Source organism: Phalacrocorax aristotelis, chromosome 2 (genome assembly GCF_949628215.1).
Source record: "Phalacrocorax aristotelis chromosome 2, bGulAri2.1, whole genome shotgun sequence".
NCBI classification, from domain to species: domain Eukaryota; kingdom Metazoa; phylum Chordata; class Aves; order Suliformes; family Phalacrocoracidae; genus Phalacrocorax; species Phalacrocorax aristotelis.
Window position 1 is genome coordinate 54,521,996 of NC_134277.1, and position 27,879 is coordinate 54,549,874.

At 37.7% G+C, this 27,879-nt stretch overlaps 1 protein-coding gene across 3 annotated transcripts in view; it reads right to left on the reverse strand.

The window, feature by feature from the left end:
• Positions 1-27,879, reverse strand: part of AVL9 (AVL9 cell migration associated) — a 42,172-nt gene that overhangs the window by 2,741 nt on the left and 11,552 nt on the right. The window contains exons 2-16 of one of the 3 annotated variants that reach the window (XR_012659017.1): positions 24,387-24,507; positions 22,088-22,173; positions 20,287-20,358; positions 19,439-19,528; positions 19,002-19,068; positions 18,285-18,325; positions 17,130-17,168; positions 13,367-13,436; positions 12,246-12,796; positions 9,339-9,473; positions 8,200-8,419; positions 6,701-6,818; positions 5,700-5,753; positions 3,614-3,718; positions 2,535-2,743 (exon numbers count right to left, since the gene is read on the reverse strand). Coding sequence is in view for 1 of the 3 variants with exons in the window: in XM_075083625.1 (XP_074939726.1) it covers positions 2,649-2,743; positions 3,614-3,702; positions 5,700-5,753; positions 6,701-6,818; positions 8,200-8,419; positions 9,339-9,473; positions 12,246-12,796; positions 13,367-13,436; positions 17,130-17,168; positions 18,285-18,325; positions 19,002-19,068; positions 19,439-19,528; positions 20,287-20,358; positions 22,088-22,173; positions 24,387-24,507 (1,848 nt within the window). In the remaining 2 variants the exon portion in view is untranslated. Of the gene's footprint in view, positions 1-1,268; positions 2,744-3,613; positions 3,719-5,699; positions 5,754-6,700; positions 6,819-8,199; positions 8,420-9,338; positions 9,474-12,245; positions 12,797-13,366; positions 13,437-17,129; positions 17,169-18,284; positions 18,326-19,001; positions 19,069-19,438; positions 19,529-20,286; positions 20,359-22,087; positions 22,174-24,386; positions 24,508-27,879 lie in introns of those variants that run through there. The other 2 variants (XR_012659016.1, XM_075083625.1) reach the window with 2 other exon arrangements.

The following is a 27,879-nucleotide window of genomic DNA, read 5'->3' on the forward strand; positions in this document are numbered from 1 at the left end:
GCATAGAAAGATCTGTATGGTCTTCCTGCCCATAAGAGAAATACTGTGAAGTATCATTACAAGAGTCCCTATACAAAGCAGCAAGCAGCCATGAATCATCTTAGCACTGCAGAGGGCACCTCATTCTGCCTTTCCTCAGATCAATCTACCGAAAATAACCCCAAAATCCAAACCCAAACAAACCAGTCAGCTTTCTCATATCCTTGGGCCAGCAAGGGATTCTGTGGGAGTGAGGGGAATGCAGAGAGCTAACAAATGGGCTACACAGATTCGGGGTGTAGGAGAATTCTACAGAAGAAACTCAGGTGAGGAGGTAACAGACAAGGATATTGAAAAGGGATCTTTGAGGGTCCTGTTTCTATACCTTGTACACGTAAATACCAACCACTTGCCAGGCTCTTAGAACTCACCACCATGAGCTCCTAAGCCTAAATTTACTTAGTGTGCCTTAAGTTGCTGAAATTAGTTTTATAAGTGCTTAAATCCTTTATGCACCTTTATTCAGTCTTCACTACAACATGAAGCCTGATCACTTAAATCCCAGACAGCAGATAATATGTTAGCCATTTCACACAAGCAAGCGATTATTTTCTATTATTCTCTTATCTGCATGCTGAATCAGAAAGTTCTAGACTCGTCATGAATAAATGCAGCCCTAGTCTTATTTCACCAGAGCTCTTCCTGCATATCAAGTATTACTTAGTCTTTGAAAAGGTATAAATGTGTATTACAGAGTTGTGGAATAAAACAGAAAAGAGCATCAGAAGTTTTAGGAGATGCACAAATGCATGCAGAGACCAGGAACAACAGCTGCAGTTCTATAGATGCATTTTTACTTGTATGTCAGAAGCAGTACATTAGTAGAGCTTTAGGGGCCTTTTTGCCCTTCTCAAATGGAACTACTGAAACTAGCCGTATCCTCTCAGGTGTTCCACAGCCATTCTATCTAGTTTGTCCTGGAAAAAATTAACAAAGGCTTTAAATCAGATCCTGTGTTTTTTAATTGCTGTCTGAAGCAGTAAAACTGAAAACCTTGTAAGTTGTTGGACAATAACTATGTGATACAAGCATGGCTTTTCTATTAGCTTTTCAAATGCACCTGAAGAAACTGGAACTTAATTTCTTAAAACAAATTACATTCAAGCCTTCTTGTTTCTCTCTTGTACAGCTGCTGTATTTTATTTGAGGGATAGAAGAAATAACCCTGACTTGAAAACTTGGCCCTGGAAAAGAACATGGCAAAATGCTGACAGACACTGACGAGGCAATAAGCTAAGAACCTTTTACTACAGAAAGTTGGAACCTTTGGTAATGTAATGTAGAAAGCATTGACAGCTCTCATGTGGGGATGTTGGAAGGCATAGAGAGGCACAGACATAGCAAAAAACGAGGAAATAATCTCTCAGAATCAGGAAATGTAGGAAGGGGAATACACTTGCATACAGAAGACTCTGCATGCATGTTACATACGAAATACAGCATTATGTCACACCTTTTCATATAAACTATTATATTACTTCACACAAGGATACGAACTGAGACGTTTCAGTTACTCTCTCAATTCTAGTGTTATCCTCCTTATAAAAAAAGTAGTAATCCAAACAGAACATTCCCTGAGTCAACACAGAAATCGATATAGCTGATTTTTGTTTGGAAGAGTCTTCATAACTTTACTGGAAAGAAAAAAAAGCCACGCAGAGTTTGCTACTGTGCTAGTTTTAGGCGGTTTTAGTATTTTGTATTCAATACTTATGTAACTACACTGATGGTGTAATTACATCCTAATAGAGCAAGACCTCACAAAACTGTCTATGATCCAATCCCAATTTGGGAGAATTGTTTTGTAATACTTTTCCCGAAAAGATCTCTCCAACTGGAATCCTATTCACGTCCCAGGGTAAAAACCACAGTCAAAATACATGCAAATTTAGGAAGGCCTACTGCACAACGTCAAGAAAAAACTGATTTTGCAGCTGACACACAGATTTGGGGACAAAAGAGAGCTAGAGACAGATTAACGCAAACAACTGTACATGGCTACAGAAGAGAAAAAGAAAAAAGAAAAAAAAATCCTTAAGTCAGCCAGCTTTACTCCGCACCCTGCCGATCTTAGTTGGCAGGTAAAAGCAAGAAAGTTCCACCTGGCTTGGAACCCTTTAAGGGCTGCCACCGTACACTTTTTGCAGATATGCGCTCAAATCCAACCTGAAAGAGGAATCAGTATTTACACTCTGCTGATTTTCACAAGAACTCACAAATATTTGGCTATTTGGATTGAAAAATATAACTAGTTTACATAAATATTTTCAACATCCAACAAAATGTACAAATCTAAAGTCAAAACACATTCGGCTTGCCACAAGCCCTGTGTGCTAATGTCTGTATAAAGGCTCAGTTTTAAATAAAAGTAGTCATTTTAAATACAACCAATATGCTGCAATGCCATCCCATTGTATGGGGACACTCACCATTCTTCTATATTTCTAGTGAAACTGAATGATAACATTCCACATCTGCTTGCAAGCAACATATACCTTGTTTTGGTCCTGGGTAGTTAATCTCCACTCCTATGTTTTGGAGCCGTCTTTTTACAGCTCAGAGAAAGCACTGCACCTGAAATATGCAGCAGCACTGTGCAAAACCATCATTTAGTCCCCGAGGCTTTGGGTTGACTGCGTAAAAGTGGAAAACCACGATGACATAGCTGATTTCGCACTTGTGAAGGCTCCTCCAACTGACTGACCTGTATTACAAAACAAACAAAGGAGGTCAGTAGTGCAGTGTTATCAGTACTATACTACCGCAAAGAAATATTTTTTGATTTTTTTTTTTTTTTAAAAAAATCACACAATCAGTTCTCCAGTTTGGGATTTAAGATCCAAGTCTAGAGTCTGTGTCAGAAAATGTTCAAAGAACTTGAACATAGTAGCTCAGCAGAAATGGTGTATGTCGTCCTTTGCCCTGGAAGGCTTGCTAGATTTAGGGCTGAAAGGCGCTCCTTGCCACAGTGTACAACTGCAAAGACCACAAAAAGGCATATGGAATAAAAGAGAAAGCTAAACAGTTTTTGGCAAAGCTACTGCAGAACAACTATCAGACTCTTCAATGGGTAAACTCACATTACCTTGCACCGTAAGAGGACAATGTGATGTTACCCCTGTTCAAGTGCAACACATGCTTTTCCAGAAAATTACAGGCTATTGCAAAGTCTGCAGAAACTGACACAAGGTCTTCCTCTGATTTCAGCCAGCTCTGGATAGTATCGAAGTGATATAAAAATGAGAATAGCTCAATGCAGAAGGTGATGGTGTGGTCTTAAGCATTTCCAGACCACACGAAAGCTTTTCCCTGAACATCTCTCTCCCCACGTTCATATCCAGCCCACACTGGGAAAGGAATTTACACTAATTTCTCTGGCCTAGCTGCTTCTCTTTCCACTATTACACGACATACAGGGCCTCGATCCACAGCTTTATCCCTCAAAAGGTTGCTCTGTTTTGTATGTATGTTATAAAGTACCTTTGGATTGAAATGAAATATAAATGAGATATAGGATGCTTCTTCAAAAAAAGAGACAGCTAAAATGCAAGCTGGTTTTAAATAAACTTCATACCTACAGCTTTTCCCGTTTGTACAACATTTCGGCTAGTAGAAACCATCACATTTCCAATCTTCTTTCCACGTTCACTGTTTTGCACAGAGCTAAACAAGAGAGATACTGAAGACTGTTACTTGACTGACTGACTTTGTATTTACAAATACATAGTTAAAATATCTATCAATACACACACAGATCTATAGAGCATACACATCTGTAGTTTTTTATATATGTCTGTGTATATATATACACACACTATCAAGCCCATAACTCCTACATGCGTCTGTCCTGACACACACAGATCAGTTAGGCAAGCTTCTCAGAGGAAGAAAAGATACTGTCAGCAAGACAGGAATCAAAATGCCCAATGGTTCATTCTTACACAACACAGTTCATACCTTTCCTAAATGTTTACCAAAATGCATTTATGTTCTAAATTACAAAGTCAGATTTGCAGTAGTTTTGAGAAATTTTAGCCCTAATACATAAGCTTTAAACAAAACAGTGTTACGGATCAGTCACTATTCTTTTTTCTAACAGTTTGCTTTGTATCTTGCTCTACGATTGAATTTTTTTATGAAGTACAGTTTACACTCATGCTTTTGTTAAAGAAAAAGATGACAGACTCACTCTATTGTCATTTGGAAAGGAAAGTATAAAAAGCAATCAGGTCTACTGCAGAAGTGCGATCACTTGAAAATAACCTCCTTTAATTTTAAATTGTAACATTCAAGTCCACATTTCAGGCTTTGCAAAACTATTTATGTAAAACTTCACAACACAGCATGCCACATCCTCTTCCTGCTTTTAAAATCTTCAGTGTAGATGCAAAAAGCAGAAAGAATAGAGTACACCAAGAACAAGTTTAGGCTCAATTTCCAAAAGTAAGTCGTTTTGATGAATACCTGACAGCAAAGTCACAGCTGGAGAATAAAGGCACTGTTGTAAAAGTATTTAATATTAGATACATGCTAAAAACTACTGGTCCTTTTAACACTGATTCAGGCTACTCAGAAGGGTTAGTATCTCCCCTTTCAAACACAAAAATAGGGCAAGATTATAGATACCTCCACATCTTTCAAATTCAGTCTTTCTACAAAGACCATCCATTAATAATAGCTGCTATCAGCATGCACCTTACTGAAGGCAATTACCTAGAGGTAAATCTTGCTTCTTTTGCATTCCCTATTGCCATCACAGAAATGTAATCCATCAGTGGTCAGCAAAAGCAATAAAAAGGTTCAGCAGGCTGAAGCCTGAACCTTTTTATTCTTCTAGCAGTTAGCATGTGTTTTAGGCCTATTCACAGTGTACTGACAATAACAGTCTACAGTCAAGGCAGGCGCAGAATCAGCAGCACGGCGGTATTGCTGTTTTACAGGCATCTTAAAGAACCAGTCTCTGATGTTTTATGATCAACAAAGCTAAGTGAGAAAACAATCTTTTCTGGTGCATAAACAAGACGAGATAGTTAACTGCAACTCCCAAGACCGAATTCTAGCTTTGGTTAGAGCTAAACAGCTATGGGACTAACAAGCACCACTGAGTTTTAGACTTGAATACTACAGGTAAGAGCTGAGACCAACTTAAAGTTCATTTGAGTTTGGTGCAATAAGAGATAATGTAAACCTCACTTTAAACTTCTAAATTGAAGAAATTGAACCATGTCTCAGTACATATACAGTGAACTTCAAGAGTTTTAGAACAATGCAGTATTAAAAACCAGCTAATTAAAAGAAATACAAACCTGTTTTCTCCTAATAATGAGACCTGAAGTCAACATACAGAAAAACACTGATAAAAGTTCTAACAGCTTTAGTTTACATTTTAAAAATAAGTACACAAAAGCGTTATAATTGCAACGCAAGAAAATCAGGGCTGTATTATGTGAAGTCAAACACAAAATAGTGCATTAGCCCTGTTTTTCCCTATTTCAGGCAAACATTCCATCTTTAGATGTGGTGATGTTTTGCAAGAGAATGTTGAGTATAGTTTCACATACATGGCCAATTTAAATCACTGGTTTGTTTAGTTCATCATAGCAGTTATTAATATTTGACCACACTTTAAAAAAAAACAAATCAAAGTGCTATATACTTACTGTGACAATCTTAACTTGACATCGGATACAGAGTACTGTCCGTGGAATGGGTGGCTAGAAGAGAAGGAAAACCACAAGAAAACATTAAGTATTTTTTTTCACAATGAATCCATATCACACAATTATTAGTTGTATTCCCCTCTGTGGCTTCCAAAAAAAAAAAATCTTTTGTAGACACTCTACCATACCACTTTACAGAAGGCTACGTCCCAGTGACTACTGAACCTTAGATTTCTTATGAACTACCTGGAAGGTGCCTTCTATTTACAGACCAGATATTAGCAATCTTTTCACATTAAGGTAGAGGCACATCCTTCTAGCAACACAGAGCAAATAAAGAAAAAAAACACCTGAAACAGACCAAAAGAGCTTTGTATGTCCAAAGAAAAATCTTCAGACTACAGCAGCTGACAAAGCAAATGGAACTCCGTGCAGTACAGTAATAACCCATGCTAAACAAAACACATGCACAGCCAACAGTGTTACCAAGCCTGGCATCATCTAATCTTTGAATGAAAACACACAGAAAACAATCCAAAGTGTAGAAGATACAACGTAAAACAGGCAGCTCCCCTCCATGCCCATCAACAGCAACCCTGGACACAGCTATTGCCTGGACACCTGGAAGCAATTAATAAAAAGCAGAACCATCTGAGGACAATTCCTGAGGAATGACAAACTTTGTTGGCTGTCCCCAGCTATAGAAGCAACTTGAACAACTTTCACTTCTCCTGACTCTTGATATATTTTTCTTCATAAAACTATAACCCAGAATTAGAGTAAGGTATTGAAGAACATAAATAGTTTCTGTACTTACCGAATAGGGCCCCAAAGTGTCACCCTCAGGACTTTATAGGAGTAATGAGGGGAATGCCGTAATTCTACAGAACAGTGTGCCTGGCTACACATACTAGGAGCTTTCCATGTTAAATGCTAAGCAAAAAAGCCAACCCCCCACTCCCCCCAAAAACCAAAACAATTAAATAAAAATGGTTCCTTACCTAGAATTTACCTCTGCAAGAGCTGGATGCTTGTTGCTATTCCATACTCTGTAGTTGTGGGTGTTTTTCCAGGCTGCTACAAATGGCGTTCCGAAGTCTGACAGAGTCTTTTCATTGTCTGATAAATTAAAATAAAGATGAGACTATGCAGCAATTAGAGATGTAATACAAGACAAATTACTTTTATTCTAAAGAAAAATTAAAATTTTCCAAGCTATTATCAAACCAAAGACAATTAAAACTCTAGTACTAAGAGCCGGGCACTTTAAAAATCAAAATAATAAAACATCTTTGAAGCATCCCAAATACACAAAGCCACGAAAACAAACAAACAAAGCCTAGAAAAAGACTTTTCTTATTTTTAATTCATTTATAAATGTCTAAGGAAAGAGCTTAACCGGGAAAAAGAAAAGTCATCCAAACATAGGCCTCTCAACTTATTCTCTAGGCAAAGACAGCAAAGGGGAGAGAACGGCCACATAGGAACTAAGAAAAATATGATTTGAACTGGTCTTGGTCAGACATACTGGGCTTTGCTGTACTATGTTATTACTCATTTAAATTTAGTAAACCCCATATCCACTCCAAAATTGCAGCACAAAGTACTGTGAAATTATCTTATAACAACATCCCCTTTAAAACATAGAAGAAGAGTATAGGAAATCCTTTTAGAGCCAGCCAGTGAAGTAGTATGATTTACCAGAAAACCCTGACATTTCATATCAGCCAGGTAATAATCTTAAAACATTATTGTTATCAGATAAAGAACTTGTATCTTCCAGACTTTAAAGTCAAGTTCTCAATCCCATGTTTTCTCACAAATACCACAGAACAAGATCTGAATTAGTTAATTGATCTGAATAGAGAATAATCATAACGAGAATGAAGTTAACAGGGTCAGTGCTGGGCAAGCTACACATTTTCCACAAATAAACCCGATTCTTTGTTACATTAATGCACAAAAGGCTGGAACATAGAGAATTCCCTCTGAGTTAAGACAAAAAAATGTTGAGCTCCAGAAAACAAACTTATAAAGCCTCTAGATAATGCTTTTCACTTATGTTAATCCCTACTTAAGACCCTTGCAGAAATGGGAAAGTTATGGAACAGCCTAGTAAGGCCTCCTGAAGACAGCCACTCAACTTCATGTCTCCTTGAATTCAGTTAGTTCCCCCAAATTAACTTCAGGTTGCAATAGTTTGTAAAACATGCAAGCTTGTAAAAGTCTAATCATATATGGGGTTTCAGGTACTTCTGCTTATGAGGAAAGCTTCATTAAATCAAGGAGAAGGAGATAGACAGAGAAGAAATTGTCTGTAAGGCTGTGAAATAAGAATTAGTAATAAGCTTGTCAAGGAATAACAAGGATACCCAAGGGTAACCAAAAAGCAGCCTAAAATGAAACGTTAGGCAGAGGGAGAACCAATGCTTAACACAACAGAGCAAATGCTTATTACACCCACCCTCATCTCAGTCCCTAGATAAGGTATCTGTTCTACCTGGTTGCAGCACAGCAGCAAGCAGTGCATGAAGATAAGCACTGAACTGAGCCCTGATCCACTCATCTCCTCCTTCCCATCCAGTGCCATCAAGGAAAACATCATCTCTGTTCTCAGTTACATGCTTCACCAAGTAATCTGCAAATCTTAGGTCAGCAGTTGTTGGGTTCAGGATCTTACGGAGTTCTGGATCATGGATTTGTACATGAGCATCTTCTATCTGTTTGAAGTAATTCCAAGGATAAGCATTTCTCTAAATAAAACTGCTTTTATATACACTACTATATATTTCTACCTAAATCTAAAGCCACAGCCCCCCCAAGCATCAAGAAGGCACAAAGGGCCAAAGAAATAATGAATTAACTGTTCTCAGAAAGTCAGATACTGCTATGATACAACCAGAATCTGATCAGCTTCCTGGCACATAGTAAAAGCTGCTTATTTGACAGGATTTGGCAGAGGAAGTTTGGTGCTCACATCAATTTTCCTAGAGGCTCTTAGATTATCACTTCCATTTATTAGGTTTGTTACCTATACGTAGCTATCTTAGGTTACCAAATGTTAATTATGTAGTTGTATCTATTTGCTAGAACTGACACAGTGTTTTCTTAGAGAATAGTTTTTTAACTTCTTGATTAAATCAGAAGGAAGTCAATAGCAATGTGCTTTATTATCCAGCTGTATCTGTTTCTTAGCTGCAAGCACTTATTTTTGAAGACCTTACAAAGTCATGACACAAGAAGTTAAATTATACCAACAACAAAATAAAACCTTAAGAAGTGCCCTGCAAATTCAGATATTGGATATAAGAATATCTAATTTTTGGATAAACATACTTTGTCTGCTTATAGATAGATATTATTAATTTTTAAATTCTTATTTTATATATAGATATAAATATCTAATTATAGGCAACAGATAAAAAACAGAAAAACATGTATTAGGTTTGGACAGCTTATCTAATCCTATCCTAAACAAATGATACCAATTTAAATAAGCTTCTGCATTTAAGATTTTATTTCCTAGGGAAGTAATTCAAAATTTGGGCTTGAATGTAAAACTTTAAAGCTGTATTTAAAATGCAACCTCTGCTTCCCCCCCACCCCTAGTTCAAGAAGCTCAAATGCAAAGATTCATACTTCCACAATTGCATCACTCAGATGTTTCTGCTGACGGAACAGGATATTGGTGGCTCCTGCAACAAAGCCGCGGACTGTTACATCTGACAGGAGATGATGCTGCTGCAGTGCCATGTACGGCAAGCAAAGGTACCCCTAAAGTAACAGAGATATTTAGAGGATTAACATAAGGCCCCCCAAAATTGTCTATATTCAGAGTTTTTCCTAATAAAAGCCAGCACATTCCACCCAGAACCAACCTTGGTTATTACAATTTCAGCTACGATTATCTATTGTTTTGCTACATCACATCTGCAAAGCAAAGCAACCAGATTCCACGTGAACTAAGTTTTTCAAGAGGTTGTGTTCCCTTTCAGCCTCGGGACTGAAACTGAAACACAATGCAAAGGACAGAAATCAGGTTTGTTTATAAGACAACAGAATAGGCAGTATAAATAAGAGTGAGGTCTCAGGTAAGTTCAGAGATAAGAAGTCAGTGGAGATAAAGATTCATCTCTCCACTTGCATACCATGGTGCCTTCCGGTAGCCCTGAGGCATATAATGCAGGAAAGCTACAGGCTCCTGTCCACGTTTTGTAGGTGGAGATTTCCAGGCTGCAGAGATAGCAATCTGTTTTTGATAAGCATATGCATGCCTGCTTTCAAAAAGAGCAGGATAGAAAGCAATACGCTGTGTTTTTTAGCCACTCCATGCTTGTAAGTTAACCTAGTACCCTACATGCCAATCTAAAAAAAAAAACACCTCCAAAAATTTTGAAAAAAGGTTTTGAAGTCAGTCATTGAGAGATCATTAAGAAGCAGCTGTAGGTACTGTATTTTTCTTTTAAAATATGGGATCAACGTACCCCTGAACTCTAATACTGAAGTCTAATTCCAGCTGTTCAACTGCATAAAGCACAAAGCAACTTATTCACTAGCAGAAACCCAGAAAGGCTAAGGGCTTACTGGACAGAAAAAAAGAGCACGTGCACTTTATCACACAGTACATGGTAATTGGAAACATATGGAAGAAAGGAGCACAACTATTCCCTTTTGTTATATTAGACACAGGGATGGCTTTCCAGATGACATGCACTTATCAGCTGAAAACAAACAGCCTGTGTCAAAGGAACAACAGTGCTTTGAGAGGAATCACCAACTTAAAATGGAAAATTTTAAAAAATATATGGCTTGAGAAGCTGGCAAAAGAAGGTTTAATTACTGTCTACGCAAGTAGCAGAGTCTTGGAAATCTTTCACTATTTGAAGTATCAAGTCTCAGTTCCCAAACTCACATTTGTCTGCAAGTGTAACAACTTTTATTTCCATGAATGCGTTCCATTCCTTTAAAAAGAGTGCAAATGAAATTGGTATTAGATACTACAGAACTGCTACTAAGGAACCTGTTTTTCCTTGTGCTCTGGTGTACTTTGATACGGTATTATGCCATCTGGGAAAAACTCCTCCCATTCAAGTTTGTCAGATTTATTAGTCTTTCCATGACATGGCATAAAGCAACCCCGAGATGAGAGCTCTAAAAGAGATTCAAACTTTCCAGTAAGTGGTTAAACTACAACTTTGAATCATATTTTTCTGATAACTTAGAGACGTAGTAAAGCCTTTCTGCTTTAACTACATTAGATGAACTCAAATGAAAAGTGCCTTTGTGGAACAGAAGGTAAACATGTAAACGATGTCAGCTTCCTTGCATGTATTTGTAGACCCCTTATCAGTTATTTTCCTCTTGCTTTCAAATCGAGTATTTTCAATAGAACTAGAGTAAATACCATTTACAGGCTATTATTTTCATTAAACAGACCGTAAAGACAAACACCAGGCCGCAGATCTTTGTTGAAAAGGCATTTCTAACAGCGACGTGAGGCCATACAGGGCAATGACATTTGAGCTGCTCACTTGGGCCCACGTAACATACCATTTCCAATGGAAGTCATCGTGAGCAGCTCAAACACAATCATGAAATACAATGTTCCGCAAGGAAATGCAAATAAGCACCTCCAAAGGAAGAAACACCACTTTTAACCTCATCAGTTTGATGAAATAAATCTGAATCTTCTACTTTCTGGGCAAGTGTTCATCTAAAAGGTTATTACATTAAAAGCAAAACAATGTATTATATTGCTTCTTTTACTGACAAAAGTATCTCTAAAAGGGATGCATCTGCCCTGTTTTCTATGGGAAACCAGCCCTAGTTATATTGCTTGTGTTGCTTGTTATCTGACAATGCCCAGAGTCCTTAGAGAGACCCTGGAATACCTGGAGTAGTTCAGTTAGGCACAGGCATAAGCTTAAAATTCAGCAGCTCAGCACCACGCACAGGGAAAGAGCCACAGACAACCAGGAAGAGCTATCATGTAAAGAAGGGTGAAATTATATACATATATATGTATACATTTTTGTGTGTATACATATACACACACTTACGTATGTTTTGTGCATATATACACACATACACATTTATAAATACATATAGATATAAAAATTAAAAGAGTAAAACATAGGTTATTGTCAGCTAACACACAGCTTTCAGAATCTTAGTTTAGATTAAGGTCTCTAAACACTTAAGTACTCTGATCTTGCCCCATATAGGTTAGGTCAACAATTCTTCAGAGTAAAAGAAAACAATAGTTACTGATACATATCATTTATTAACCACAGTGGGGTTGCAGGTTACCATAATGTAGAATTGAAAACAGTATGTAAGTATACATATGAAAGAAAAGTGGAATGCATGTGTGCGTGCACCCACGCTTTCCACCTGTTTAGGAACACAGTCACTTGCCAGAGACCGCACTTACGTGTTTGGTACTACCCTACCGTCCATCTGGAGCTGGGTAACCAAAATTATTAGCCACTTCTGAAAAAACCAGATGTCTCCTGAGTTACCAGATACCATGAACAACATATTTACCTTTGTAAAAATTGCCAACGGCATACCATACTGGTCCTCTTCCAAGCCAGATATAAGTCCTGGAACAAACACTGTGTGTCCTGTATTTGCTTGGGGCTGCACGGTGATTGGAAGGCTTTCTGAGCTCGCGCCTTCACTCGGAAGATTTTCAGCCTGGTCTGAGGCTATATTTTCACGTTCTCCTTCTTTCAAATTAGACTCCTCCAAAATGCTAGGATCTAAGGTCTCCCAGTCACTTTCAGAGGATGCTGGAGAAGTGCGGGCAGGAACTTTCAAGCGCTGCACAGTAGTACCATGGGAGGACTGAGCTCCGTTGCAAGTCTTCTCTGACTGGGAGAAAGGCACGTTTGCTTTTTGACTTTCCAGAGAATGGTCTCCTGCCATCTTCCTGCCTCCCTTTCCCATTCCCAAGTTTGTATTTGAAGTATCAGCAGCAGACACAGAAACATAACCATCTAACCGTGGTGTATTTTCCTGCAAGCCAGCATCCTCCGATATGCTCTTTCTTGGTCTATACAGTGAGCAGTCAGTAAGACCATGTTCAATCATACCTGGAAAGTGACAGCACGCAAGAATATCAACATCTCAACAGAAGTGTGACTTCTGTTAAATAACATTAACAAGTACTCATGTATGCACAGTGGAGAAATCATGTATTTTAAAACACTGCTTTGAGGAGAGGGGTGAGAGTTAAAAAAACACGCAAACCCCACCCTTTCTCTCCTAAAGAATCTGCTCAAAATTTTTTGCTTTGAGAAGACTGGCTAGAAGCTAACAATTCACAAGGTTAAGGGGTTTGGGTTTGTTTGTCTGTTTTTTCTTTTTTTGAAAGTCACATGTAGGAGGAAGAGGGAGGTTTGTATTTTCATTGTTTAAGGAACTTGGCAGGAATGTGATTTATTCGGGGTTCCACCTATGTTACCCACAGGCAATACAGAAGATGCAGCGGGTCCAGTTAAACACAAGAAATAACCCATAGAGTGCAAGTAGTAGGTATTAGGCAATGTGACATACCAACATAACTCTGTTGTCACGTAAATTGTTTTCCAATTCAAACAGTACAGCCAGTCTCAGTTATCACCAGAAAGCACATAAAAAGAAGTCCAAACTTCTCTTCTTACCAGGAAAGAGTGACAGGACAGTCATCAGAGCTCCCACCAATCTATTTACTGGAGAAATATAAAACAGCACCTGGTGGCGGAAGGGAGTAGGGGTGGTGGGAAGAGAGCATGCAAGAAAGGAAAGGGGAATTAGGGAAGACAGAATGAGAAAAATAAAATTACAGTTAAACATGACAAAGATATACAGAACACATGCAAACTATTCAAGGCACTGCTTTTTATGTTATGTTAGAAAGCCTGCTTACCAACAAAAGCTCTTACAACATTTCCAAGTAAATATTTAAATATGTCTATTGCATCCTTTTATAATGTTTGTAATATATGTTTTATATACACATATGTGTGTAATAGATACATGTCAATCATTCAGATTTGTCAGTCATTCGGATTTTTTCCCCAAATCGATCCAGTTACTGAATGACTGACAAAAAAAAGTTTACTGGCACGCAAATGTTGTTCCGCATAAATTCTTGTTCATCTGTAGTACACTAAAGTCTCTATTATAAATCAGAGGCCAAATAATCTCCATTCCAGGATTCTGACAAAAACCTATGCCAAAACATGTCTTCTAAGAAAACATATTAAAGATATGCAGATAAATGAAAAACAGCATAAATGCAGGATGCATTTATTACAGGTATCTTCCTATGATTAAAAAAAAATATTTTTGGAAACAGATGACATGACTGATTAACTTTGGTAAAGCACTTACAGCATAACATGGGAAAACAATCTCCTTAATTAAATCAGAGAGACTGGGATTAGTAAATTAGTTAGGAATTCAAAAGGGGCATGTTAAAGGCTAGCAATGAAAGAAGAAACAAAAGAAAGACTGAATATTACTACTGGAGTTCCTCCAAGACAGGCCTTTAGGGGGAGGAAAGGAAAAAAGCCAACCCCCACCCCAAAAAAAAAAAAAAAAAAAGAAAAAAAATCAAAAACCACATGCAAGTCAACTTGTTTAACAATGCCATTTTTACATGCTTAAGCAGCACAATACTAGTAAAATATACATGAGCATTACAGGGAATCATCAATGCAAAGGAATACAAAATGATCTAACCTGATGACTTTGCAGGCCAGTTTAATAGGTTTATGATGAAATTAAAAGTGCAAGTTTGCAGACTTAGACTTAAAAGATTTCTGCTGCAAGCTAGAAAGACACTTTAGAAGTGACTGATGAGTAATAGCTCATGTTCCACTAGCTTTTGCCAATCTACAAGCTAGTGAATTGATGGAACCAAGAGAAAGCCCTATGCAGTCCTAACACATTCCAGACAATGTTTAATGGTACCTCAGCTAGAAATAGAGTGTATATATACTCTTGAACATAGAAAAAAAAAATTGTACAAGATAGGTGAATTCAAATCACAACAGCCACAGAAAAAGCATAAGAAGAACAAGCAGGTCATCTGAGAAAAGAATTTTGGCTGATTCCAATGGGAATAAAAAAAGTCTAACTTTTTGATGCTGCTCTACAATGCATGTATGAAAGATGCATGATATAATACCAGTGAACTACAACAGAAACCCTATGATATACTCCTACAGATTTAGATTTTCAGATACCATGCGTTCCTAGCCAAACTTATTTTTAAGCTTACAAAAACAATTAATTCTATAAAGTACCACCTTGTTTTCAAGGTATCTATTCCAGCCTAGGTTTTTGTTTGGGTGTACTGTTTACTAAGCCAAGTACTTTTCTATATTTGTTCCATCAAGTTCCTCTGCCACCTTTCCGTCCATGTGGATGCACACTTCCTTACCCCTCCCACCCCTGTTACATGGCCTACAACATTTACATCAGCAAACTGGGTGGTCCTGGCAGCAGTAAAGTCCAATGATCACCATCTGGAAGTAGTCTTCCAGCCTAATAACAGCTGACAGGTGAAAAAAAAAGTTGTTTAACCTGTGGAAAGGCATCAACCAAACTGCTATGGATTAAAGGAAATCCGTCTGTGGCATTCAGGCATTTTTCAGCTCTAGGAAAACTGACATTACTAGTGGCTTCTTGCATATTTATTTAAGGTCTTTTAACATACAGATTCCCATAGTTACTCTGGAACCTTAACATCTGCCAGAAAACAGGGAGTGCCAGAAAACCAAACCTCTTCCTTTTGAAATTGCAGGTGTTGTCTTCCTATTTGAGCTTAGGGAAAAACAGAGCAACCTGCAGGTTTACTCAATAAACACCCAATTATTTTTGAAACAATTTCCTATGTTTGAGTCATATGAACATGCTTGGGAGACCCTCCTTCTCCCCTGTTCCTGTACATTTATGTCTTGTGGTTTGAGCAGCTTCAGACAAGAACTGTATCTCAGTAAAGCATTTTATTTATATATGTTCAAATGCTGTACTGACCTAATGAAATGCTATCCTAATTTTTTTTCAACAGATCAGTAGACATACTTTACAAAATCTTAACTGGAAAGTATTTTTCCACTTACGGTTTAAAAGAAAAAAGAGTTACTGTAGACTTTCAGAACACATTAAGTTATTTTTGGGAAAAAGCTTGCATATCAAGTCTTGATTACATACATTTCTACATGTGTACTCCTACTATGTCAATCATATTTTCTCAAGTATACCCTTTACATAGCCTTTAATATAGCATTCTGTAGCATATGGTTCTTTGATGCGGAAACTGCATTTATTCTCATCAATAAATACTTAGAACTGTCAAGGTATATCTAACTCACAGAATTAAGTGACAAGTGCAAAAGCTTTGGAGAAGCTGCTACTTCTATTTTTAAAAGCCATATTTACTGCCTCACAAAAGATACCTAGGCCTTGGATATAGACTTTAAAAAAACAAAACCAAACTAAACCCACAACTGGTTCGATAGCTTATAGATTAGGTCCTACTAACTTTCCAGTTGCAGCTAACAGGAAATTCTAATGCTCATTCTCAGTGCTCTGAAGAAGCTGGGTTTTAACACAGCAAATTCACTGAAGAAAAAGTGACAATTGGGAAACTGAAACAAAACTTTAAACAAAAATTTTAAAAAGCAAACAAAAAAGTCCTTGCATAAATGTGTCTGCAAGCTGATACACAGTCATTTCACTGGAAGTTCTTGTTCCAGGGTATTAATATATACCCTGAACAAATGTGTCTACTATTTCACATCTGCTTGTACATTTTGCATATTCCACTTAAATTCCTAAGATAGCATTGCTTCTGAGGCAGTAAGGCAGCCCAAATAAAACAGCGAGCCTAGAATTCAACAGTTTTTACCAGTTTATAATCTGAGTTCAGCCTGACCTAACAGATACCTGCAGCAGACAACATAGAGCTTTACCTATGCAATTCAGGTCTGAAGGACGCTTCTAGCACTCACTTCCTTTGGTATGCCTATTTAAAGCCCGAACCAGAGGTTCTACTTACTTAGTGCCTGTTAAGCTGTATACTCCCTTTTAGCTACCAGCATTTCCTGTCGGTCCCTTCACACATGTACCTATTTGCATTATGTGTACCTTCCCTATCTTTTGTAATGTTAAGTTTCTCCACTCATATTTAATCACATTTTACTTACTCTGGCTGGCACGGCTATTAATAAGGCAGAGCGTGGACAGAAGTAGAGGCAAATTTATACATCAACACACAGCTGTTACTGTTGCTCAATTTATATATGGATGCAAAGTATACTTTTACTTTATTTTACTTAAATTTATCACTAGTATATTCTACATAACTTCATATGAAAAAAAATTTAACAATTGCATTTCTATTTCAATTGCCTGCCTCAGCCTACGAAATGTTACCTTTTTCTCTAGAAGAATCAATTTAAAAAGGATCAAGACCTGAAAAAAACACAAAAATAAAAGACATCATGAGTGGACCAGTGTCATTTATCAAAAATACTGTACAAGCAATCTCTTATTCAGGATGTTAGTCACTGCATAATCGTCAAATGACCAAATACATTTGACCAGTGAAACCCAGTATTCCAAAACCCTTTCTCCACCTGAGCACTCATTTCAAAATAGCATTTGAGATGCAAAGAAAACCCTGCACAAACTAGAATTGCGTAATTTAAATCATACAAAGCTTATCAGAAATAACATGTTGTGTAATCCCAGAATTTTAAAAAACAGTAAACTGCCTAAACATAAAAGAATTCCTTCACAGAAATACAGAAAAGAATTCAGCAAAATACCAAGTATAGCATTTACGTCGCCTAATTTTAGGCATCTACAGATGAGGCATCTAGACCAGAAGTGGCTGTCCAGACTTTCTATACTCAAAGAAAAACACACATGCTTCTGGGGCATGACTGGCAGACATCTGAAGTTAAAGAAAAATGAGTTCTACCCCAAAAATCTACTGAGCAGGCAAAAAAATACACCATGAAATCCAGATTCTCTTAATTTGCTTCCTTGATGCCTCTCAGTTAATAAAAGATTCTAAATGCTATTTGTACCTTAGCTATAAGGATACACACTCAATTTCAATAGTCATTAGGAAAAAAAGAAGAGGTGAAAGTCCCCTCAGGCTCTATGATGGCAGAAGCTGCAAAAATTACAAGATACAGGGAAAAATGCTCCAAGTTGTGTCTGCACAGACTCTAGCAGTGTTGTTCTACCACATTTGTCTGATGAGAAGCAGGAAATAGAAAGACGACTGTAACTGACATACCACTTACACTTTGAGAGAGGACTAAAGAAATGTCACACAAACCTAGAAATCTCCAGGGGATCCAGCAGACAAAACTTCTCAGCCTGGAACTTACTTTCACTGAAGTTATGTAGGCAGAAGGGGAAGGGAAATCAGAACACTGTAACCACAAGTACTTAGGAAACAGTCGTCTTACTCCTAGCTCAGGTAAGTCTAGACATGTTTATTTTTCAGTTCCTCACTAATCATTTTACTCCACAAAATAAGTGCTGTACTTACTATATCCAGCAGAGAACACCTACCTTATGTCTAAAGTGAAGAACAAGATCCCGAGGAGACAGACCTGAGATACCAAAGAGAGAGCAATTATTACAGTTTAATAGCTAGTAGAGACTAACTTACTTCTTGTCACCATTTTCCAGGGGGAGGGGGGCACCCATTATGCATTTTATGTGAACCTGGTTATTTCAATAGCAGAACTCATACAAAATTCTTTCTTTTGAGCAGGAACAAGAGTTAAATCTACAACGGAGACAATAATAACATAAATAGTCACACTCAGTTACTCCTGTTGACTGCCAAACAGCATTATGGAAACACTGAATGTGTTGTCCATGTGCAATGTCTATGCATTCAGAAAACACTGGGAAGAATCAGAATTGAGTGGGAGATATCCCAAATAACAGGTAGATGAAAGCTTGAGCACCCCACACCATCAAATAGTTCCATCTAAAAATTAGGAAGGTAGTTTCCCAAAAGCAGCCAAGCAGTTGCTTGTCAGACACTTAGGTCAAGAGGTAACATGGCTTTCAACCTACAATTAACCCCTATTATGAAAGGAACACTACCTTTATTTGACATTTATTTAAATCCGTTAATAAAGAAATGCATAACAATACTGTGCAGGCACACAGGCCTCTGGTGCTTAATTTCTTAATGCACATAGACAACTTAGCTTGGGAAGGAAATGTGTTGATTAGTGTAACGTTATCTCTGCTGCTTGTACAAAAGCCACTTACCAAGATAAACTTGTGACCCTTCTAGCAACGTACTGCCCAAGGAACTATTCATATGATCATAAAGTTCCTGTAAAAGTTAGAACAAAGTAAAAAAAAAACCCAGAAGCCATTAATGGCACACGGTCACGCAAAATCCAGAATAAAGAGAATTCACTTATTCAAGGATTTCAATGTCTTATTCCAGATAGAAAGTAAAATTTTACTAATGGAGTCAAAGAAGATACACGCTGACAATCGCACTCATGCTTATATTTCATTACAAATCAGAAAGCTGACCCTCTGTCAGATTAGGGTAGTTCATTTAGTTCACATTATTACGAGAGCCGAATAACTGACTTGCCTATGCAAATGTAACATTTGAGCACTAATTAAAACCACTGAAGTCTGTAGCCATACACTGAAAGCTTTGTTCTGTGTGGCTATTGCTTAAAAGTTACCTTTAGAATTGAAATTTGCGAGAAGTCTTTTTCTTCAAAATACGCATGTGTAATGAGTTGCAGCTTTGCCTGAAGTAACCCATACAAAGGCTTGGAAGGAAAACAAACACAAAAGCAAGTAAAGAAAATTTCGTCGCTCATTCTGAACTTCAGTCTTCTCCCATTCTTATCTTGCAATACAGACACATTATTACACAGAGGTCATGGAGGAGCAGTCCTTAGTTGCTAACTCACAGCATCCTTCTCCTGTCCTCATTTTAAATGATGATAATTCTATTTTCTTCCCATTTGCGCATACCATACCATCACTGAACATCTTTCTGGAAAAGTACTTTCCTGCTTTAAAGCTGCTCATGCAGCTCCAGTAATAGTTCTTTATTCATCTTTAAGCACAGAAATAATTTCTGTTCCCTGCCTGGTGACCAGTAGGTTTTGCTAAATATGCAGAAATACAGGACGTTCCTCCAAAACAAGAGTACGCTGTATGTATGACTATCTTCAAACCTCTTTCACAGTTGTCAATACCCACTCTTTCCAGTCATTATATTGGCCAAACCCTTAATCCTACTACTCGAATAATGTTAGTAGCACTTAAGAATAATCAAAGTGTAAATAGATATCCTGGTCCCTGACAAAAGGCAGACACTTTTACAATTGCTTGTACAAGGAGATACCAGTTCAAGGCGGCTCACTCAAACGCCATAGACTTTGATTCAATTTTACTTCAGCATTTTGTTACCCTCTGCAAGAGATGTTTGGAGCCAAAAGTTCCAAATAAGAACACGGAAAACAAATCCTTTTTAATATCTTATTTGAAAGCGTTTTGGGAGTTAAACAAACATTCTTACCAGCTGACTGAGAACACAGACACTTTTCTGTACTGTTTCTCGGGTGATGTCTGCTTGCCGTACTTTTAATGCCTAAGAAATAGAAGTATTATAGTATTTTTTTACCCATGCACAATTTCAAAAATAATTCTTTCACAGGTCTAGTTGCCAGCCCCTATTTAAACAAAATCCTAAAACTGACTGCCTTCCATGGTGGAATATCCAAACCATGCAACAGTATGCCCTTACCTAGTAAAAATGGTCATAACACTCATATGTCAGAGTGGTGTTCTCATCTTACTGTGCACAGCAAAGATCCAAGTACAGCTGTGATGATAAACAGAGGACTGTTTAAAAGACATTAGCATGAGAAAAAGGCAATAACCCTGGAAAAGGCAATGGCATTTTAACAGGGTAATTTAACAGAAGAGAAGCCACAACATGTCACTTGTCACTCGTTATGCTCTAACATCTGTGAAAATGGACCAGGTTGAAAAGTCTTTGCCTAGAAACTGTTTGTTTTATACTCAAGGATTTTCTTTAAGCCACCCACAAAATAAAGGAGGTATCATCTGCAGAATCATCTACGCTCTCAGCCAGACCAAATGGTCCCGGCACTTAACAGCAGGCCTAGAAAGGGTGGCGGCAAAAATACAGCCAAGTGACTCACTTAATTGTACAAAACAGCAAGTGTCCGGACTGCAGCCCACACATCAATAGGACAGATGGAAAGAGTGCTAGAGCTGTCATATGAAACACATTGTTTCTATCCTACTTGTTCCAAAGAGTTCATTTTAAACATCTATTTACCTTCTTAATTGGTTACTAAACAGCATAAACTGGAATCAAAAGCACAATAAAGTCAAGTTATTGCATAGTTAAAGAAAGCAATACTCTAAATTCCAGAATACAGTGAAGGCTGGCTGCGAAGATAAGCGAACTCAAATCAACATGGACTTCGTTCAAAAGAAATGGAATTAAGATCTGCATGTGTGAAGTTTCTCCTACAGCATAAACAGGAACTTGAAATATAATCAAGGTATGATTAACAATAAAACAGAGTCCATAATTTACATCTTCTGAATATGTGACTCATTTAAAACTCAAACCCACATGGCATTCCAGATTCTTGCCATTTCACTGGAAGAGGGAGTAATTTTTCAAGAGATTTGTAATAACTAAGTGCTTTATGAAAGTATAGGACTTTTGAAAATATGGGCAGATTCTAGGAGATCAAGTACATAATTTCCTCAGTGTCATCAGGTACACACTGTAGTGCTCATCAATTTTTCAGCTTTACTGCTGAAAGTTCAGTATTGGTAAGCAGCTACAATGACTGAGAAGGTCACAGTCTACTCTGCAAGTGTACTTTTGGCAAGGAAGGTAGGTGAAGAGAAACATCCCTACACTTGCATGGTCAGATCGTAGGAAATACTCCAAAAATTCTTCACGGTCACACACTGAGAAATTTCAACTTTTTCCACCCAAGAGGCCTACTTCCTGGAAGCATGACTTGGCTGCCTGCAGACTGTCAGCTTCGTTTTGCTGCTTGGTGCTGATACCTGGATTAGCACTCAAGAACCAAAACATATTTTTCAGTTGCCTTAAACATTTCAGAAGATCACAATATGCCTGCTGACATAAGAGAAAGAAACAGTTCTCAAGTTGCGTAGCTAGCTACCATGCACATTTTCATAGATTTTTTAAATGTAAGCTGATCATGCAATTTGACTGTTGGTGTAAGGCAAGCCACTGAATTTTAGGGTTCTTAATGCATCAAGCCTATTATTTCATGAATATAATACACAATTTGGAAAGTTACCTTCGCTTCAATCTGCCTATAGCAAGAAACACCATATACTGTGGTTCGATCCCCACATCTTGGAGGCAAATGGAAAAACACGGTATCTATGAAAACAAAAAGACTGTTTCATAAGTCACAAAAGTTCAGTATTTTTATTTTCAACATCACTTATTTATAAAAGGTTTACTGCTGAAAATACTGGCACACTCATTTTCTGAGACTTAAAAAAAAAAAGAAAGAAAGAAAATGTCATCTATAAAGCTATGCCTGCACCCAAATTAATTTCCAAACTGCAAGAAGGTTTGTGGAAGAATCTCCAGCTGTGCTGATATGGATATTCTAACAATAGCCTCATGTTTAGCCTGACCAAGCTCCTGTAAGTCCTCTGATGGGCTCTCAGAAGCAGCTACTGACAGCAGAGAAGCACCACTGAAACCTACAGGCATGCTGCTTTCCCAATTCAGTACAGAGGAGCAAAGACAAGGCACTATGAGGCAAGGTGTACAGTTGGAGTGCAATACTATTAAGAAGGCCAATGCAATGAAGATAGGGAGAAAAAAACACCAAGGAGGACATCTACAGTTGACATCTACCTGCTAACACTGCCAAGGTAGGTATCCGTGAAGCAGCATCACTGTGGTAACGAAAAGGATTTGTGAATCCTAGTCTCACAAAAAATAATTACTGTCTCTGTGCAAGTGTGGCATCAAAGAAAAAACCTCTATAAAATATGACAAGAGAAAGGCTTTTATGGCTTGAGATATACACACACACACACACGCATTTGCTAATACTGCAAAAAAGTTGCTAAATCCTAAGTAAAGGAGAGGGCATTATGACTGCCTTTCAAAACATGAGTGAAATCTGGTTTGAAACCAACTATTAATTTTCTGTTTGCTTCATAGTAACAAAATGAGACAATCCCATATGCAGTAAAATCCAACAGAAGGAGGGCCTGTTTATAACAAAGCTTTCCTTGATCAGGTTTGATTATATTATAAATATCACCAAGGGTTTTAGAAAGCCTTTAAGACTATTTCCTGTACCAAGTCTTCCGCTTTCCAAAAATGTAACTATTAGTGGGAATTAGTTTAAAACTCAAAAATAGATATCTAATGAAGTTACAGTAAATGTAACTATTAACTGAAGTGTATTTTCCTGTTTCAAGTTAATATGTATTCTTGCCTACAAAACACAAGGATATACATCAGTTTTGTTGCCAAATCTTTTTCTTTTTTCCCCTACCAAAATAACACATTGATAATCTTTTAGTGCAGCAGTGAAAATAATCAAAGTTGAGCATTAACAGGGATGGTACTGAGCCAAGAGAGAACAGGTATGTGGAGCTGCATATGATTTCCCTGGCTTTGAATGCAGCCTACTGCTCATTACATATTTAACAATGCAGAAATTAAACAAAATTCATGACCTAGAGCAGAGTCAGAGAGACCCTTATTGCTGCTAGGAAGGGGATTATTTTGATACTACTCCTTTGCTTCCACATGAGGTCTCTGGAAGCTGGAGAATTAGGAAAGTACATCAACTTAAAAAAATCTTATTAGAAGTAGTATTAAAGGGTTTCTGTGATTTTGGTGTTATAATTGACTTCCTTGTTCACTGCTGTGCAGAAAAAAAGATGAAATAACCAAACATGCATATAAATGTCAAGCGATGACCTGAACTGCTGTCAAATAAACATAGATATAAATGCAACACTACACCAAAAAACCCTCAACCTGGAGCAATTTTATTGGTACCTACGTGGCAAAAGAATCATTCTATCTTCATTCCACTGACAAATACACTAAAGCTCCTGTTCCTGCCCTTTACATTTGCTGGTTTTCAAAATATGCCATTCTATAGACATTGAATGACTTGTAGGTCATTCTAAAAATCTCTAAATTAGTGAAGGAAAAAAGATCATAGTACCTACATACATTACAAAGCTGAATTTTAGAATTTCATTTTTCCCTTATCTCAAAACTGGACTAGGTTTTATTCAAGAGTTTATTCTCCACTCAAAGAACTTCTGAGAAAGCTGGTAGCCTTGTTTTGCACGAGGACTACACACAAATGCTATGCAACCCTTAAGCACTTATTGACATCTGATTTTTTAATATGGGAAGTACACCTTTATCATCTACTTTCACTTTAAACTCTGAAGCAACATATGATTGCCAATGTATTTTGCAGCTTAAATAAAAAGTTACAGGAAGTCTAATAGTGAAAAGAATTGTTGATCAATTGTTCAGATATCAGGATTTTTCTTTTGGTTGCAGTCAAACCAGTACGTACAACAACTTCTCTCATTGCTTACCTTCCTGATAGTTGTGAGCGCCATCTGGTAGGGCAAGAAATGGTAAGTATTTCCACTCCTCTGGTAAACTGTGGCTATCATGTCCTTCTCCAGGCTTTAGGGGGGGATAGGAAAATTCAACCTAAACAAACAAACACACATAGAGAGGAGGAAAAGAGAATACGTTACTGTTACCAAACAAGCAAGCCTCTGTGATTACGCCTAGGACCTTTTCTGCAGCAATGGTATGAAATGAAGTTTTTTCTTCCTAGTAGCATTCCTTGTCTCTTCCTCCAAAGCACCCATGGACTGACTCATGTGTGGTCTAACTGACAGGCCCTGGGCAGGTTTGGCTTCCAAAGTCCTTCCATCCAGCCTTGTACCTTTTCCTCAAGAGAAATATGAAACAGATGTTCAAGCAGAAAACATCACCCAGCAGCTGAATACCTTCTCCCCTGTATTCACACAGCCAGCAGCACATTGCTGCACCTGCAATGCCAGCAGGGGTCATTGCTGGGGCACGTACATCCCGAAATCAGATTTGGCTTCTCAGCCCCTGAAGTGCTCATGACTAGGTAACACTAACACATGCAAGCCTCTGTTTTACTCTATCAAATGTTGAATAATCTCAGAAACTATACTTACAGCAAAATACTGCTTTAAAATATTTTTATGTCCTTGATTGCAATGAGTGCTACACATTGGCCTGAAGTACCTTCTTTCCCTTTCCTTTCAATTTCACCTTTCCTTTGCCATTTACCTCTTTTTCCCAGCAACAGGGACAACCTTTGTATTCCTTGCACTACACTACATGTCTACCACAGATCCTCATAATCAGCATCTTCGCAGTACTATCCTTTCATCTTCTTTTCCTATGGAGACCTCCTCTGGGTTTCCAGCCACTTTCACCAACTTTTTTCCAGACATGAATTTTTAAAATTACTGAACAAAGCATGACAAAGCAAGCACACAGAAAATCTTAACATTTGATGGATGATAAAAGCACTGTAAAGGATCAGAGTACTGAAGAAATGGGAAATAAATCAAGAAAAGTGAAATTCTTCACCTTAACACATGGTGTCACTCTTTCTATGACTGTTGCCAACTTGGAAAAAGCACAAAGGACAAGAAAACACCACAAGAAATCAGCCTTGCTACTTGCTGTATAAATTTCACGGTTTTTTTATTCTTCACATTATAAAAGAGATATTGAATATATCCACAAAAAAAACAAAGGTCTGTTGAAAGACCAAAATCCTGAGCTAAAGGTAACCCACCCACAAAGAAGAATTATGCAAGGGGGTGGAAAAAAAAAAAAACACCACGAAACAAAAACAAAACCCAAAAAGACATATGCTAGAAAAAGGCTTCATTTTGACTGGGGAAGGAGGAGGGAGTCCACACCCTGTCTTGTATTTAGTTATCAAAAATCCATAGAACCTTTTAAACAAAATATGCCATTAAGCAGAACAGAAGAGCATCTGACTTCCAAAGGAGAGACAAACACTGGAATTAGCACCTGTACAAGGAGCAGAGAAATTGCCTGCCATTTAGTACATACAAATCCCCAGACTTCCCTGCTATTCTTTTCAAATCACAGATTATAAGAAAATTAAAATGTTAGATAGAGGCTTCATGTAAATATCTGAGAAGAGGACTGTATCACACAATTTGATGCTGTCCAAATTCAAACTGGCTGGCTGAAACCACTGTTTACAGAATTACTACTGGGTTCTTGCAGAAGGAGTAACCTTAGCAATAAAGCACAGCTCCTAAGTTTTAAAACACAGATAGTCAAGGAGCATCTACACTAATGTCTTGGATCAGGTATGTTATTTCACTGCATGGCCAACAGAGAGGAGTTTGGATTCACCCTCTGCAGGAGCTTGTTTCCAAACACAGAGAAAACCTTGGGTCCCTTAGATTTCAGTGAATACCTTCAGAGCATCATTCCTGACAGGAAAATACTGTAAGGATCTAAGACATCATTGCTTCCAAGCCTTCACAGGATTACAATTGCATTTTCTATTCCAAGCAAAATAATGAATTAAAAGACATATTTAAAGGAAAGAAGGGTAGGATAATTCAAGCTGTATGAAAAATGTGTTCTGAGTCTAAGGCTTGTTAGACAAAACAGACAAAAGGACTATTAAGTCCTTTTTAAAGTCTAGAATAAAGCTGAGAGATCTGGCTCCTGTGTTGTTTTGACAGCATGAAATTTGCTGAAGAACTACTTTGTTCTAAATCACAATATGCTATCAACACCTCAGCTGCTACCAGATGCTCCCAGCAACAGGGATTTCTGCAGGCTGACTGTCCCAAATTCAACAAACTGGACAGGCATTAGTGACACTGATGATAATCATCTTTTGTATTAGTCTGCCTGTTTCAAAAATATGTGGTCTAATATAGAGATTTCTGTATGCGTGTGTGTATAAGTGAGAGAAGATCACAAAACTCAGATAAAGCAGAATTAAGATTGCTTAAGTGGCCTTAAATAATCTATTTTATACATCTACATTACAATAGGCCTAATTTACATTATGACATACTATTCCTCCCCCTCCCCCTCCCCAAGAGGATCCATGTAGAAAGTACCCTGGTTTCTAAGGAGGAATCACATTTGTGTAGCTTAATAGACCGCTGCTTGTAGAAGTACCGCCTCATATTGTGGAGGCTGAAAGGGTAGAAGTAACAAAGAAGCAGGAGAGAAAAAGGACAATCCAAGAGCAAGTACAGCATGCAAGGCCCCAGAGAGCTTCCTTCCATCCCTCCTCTGACTTAAGAGTTCCCAGTGATTTCATTTCAAAGACTTAAGTCAAACTTTTTCACAAGTAGTCACTGCAGGTGGGATTCATGTCAGCTGACTACAAAGCAAGATCTCTGAGCCAGTTTTCCTAAGCATTCTGCATAGTCAGAGAAAACAGACACCTGCAGAGGCTGATTCATCCAATCTGTTTCTTTCCATCGCCTCTGAAGAGAGCTAGCTCAGACTTCTAAGTCTAACTTGCAGATGACTGAATTTATGAAGATAAAACTCACCCTAACCGTCCCTCATCTTCTAGACATCCTGCTTCATTTCTACAGCTCAATTTGCAGATTTGTGTCAGTTGCAGTTAGGAATCCTTTGTATAGGAAAAAACATTAAGGCTAGTCAGTGTTCTTGTAATACTTTGGTTTTGAAATTAAAAAGAAAGAAGAAAAAAGAAGCCAATACCCCACAGTACAAAAGTGATGATAATGGGATAAAGGGAATCTCAGTTCTATCACTTGTGAGTTTTTGAACAACTGGAGCTTCAGTAAAATTCTTCTCTCAGCCTGTGTGTGCAAACTGTACAGTACAGTGTTCCTAGTTAAGGAAACTTAAAAAAAAAAAAAAGGTTTTTTTTCCTCATCTTCCACTTTAAACCCAAGACCAACCATGACAGAGGGATGGGATGGGACTACAGAAGAGACCCATCTCACAGCTCTTTTTCTCCCTCTTCATAGAATGAAAACGAGCATTTTTTTAAAT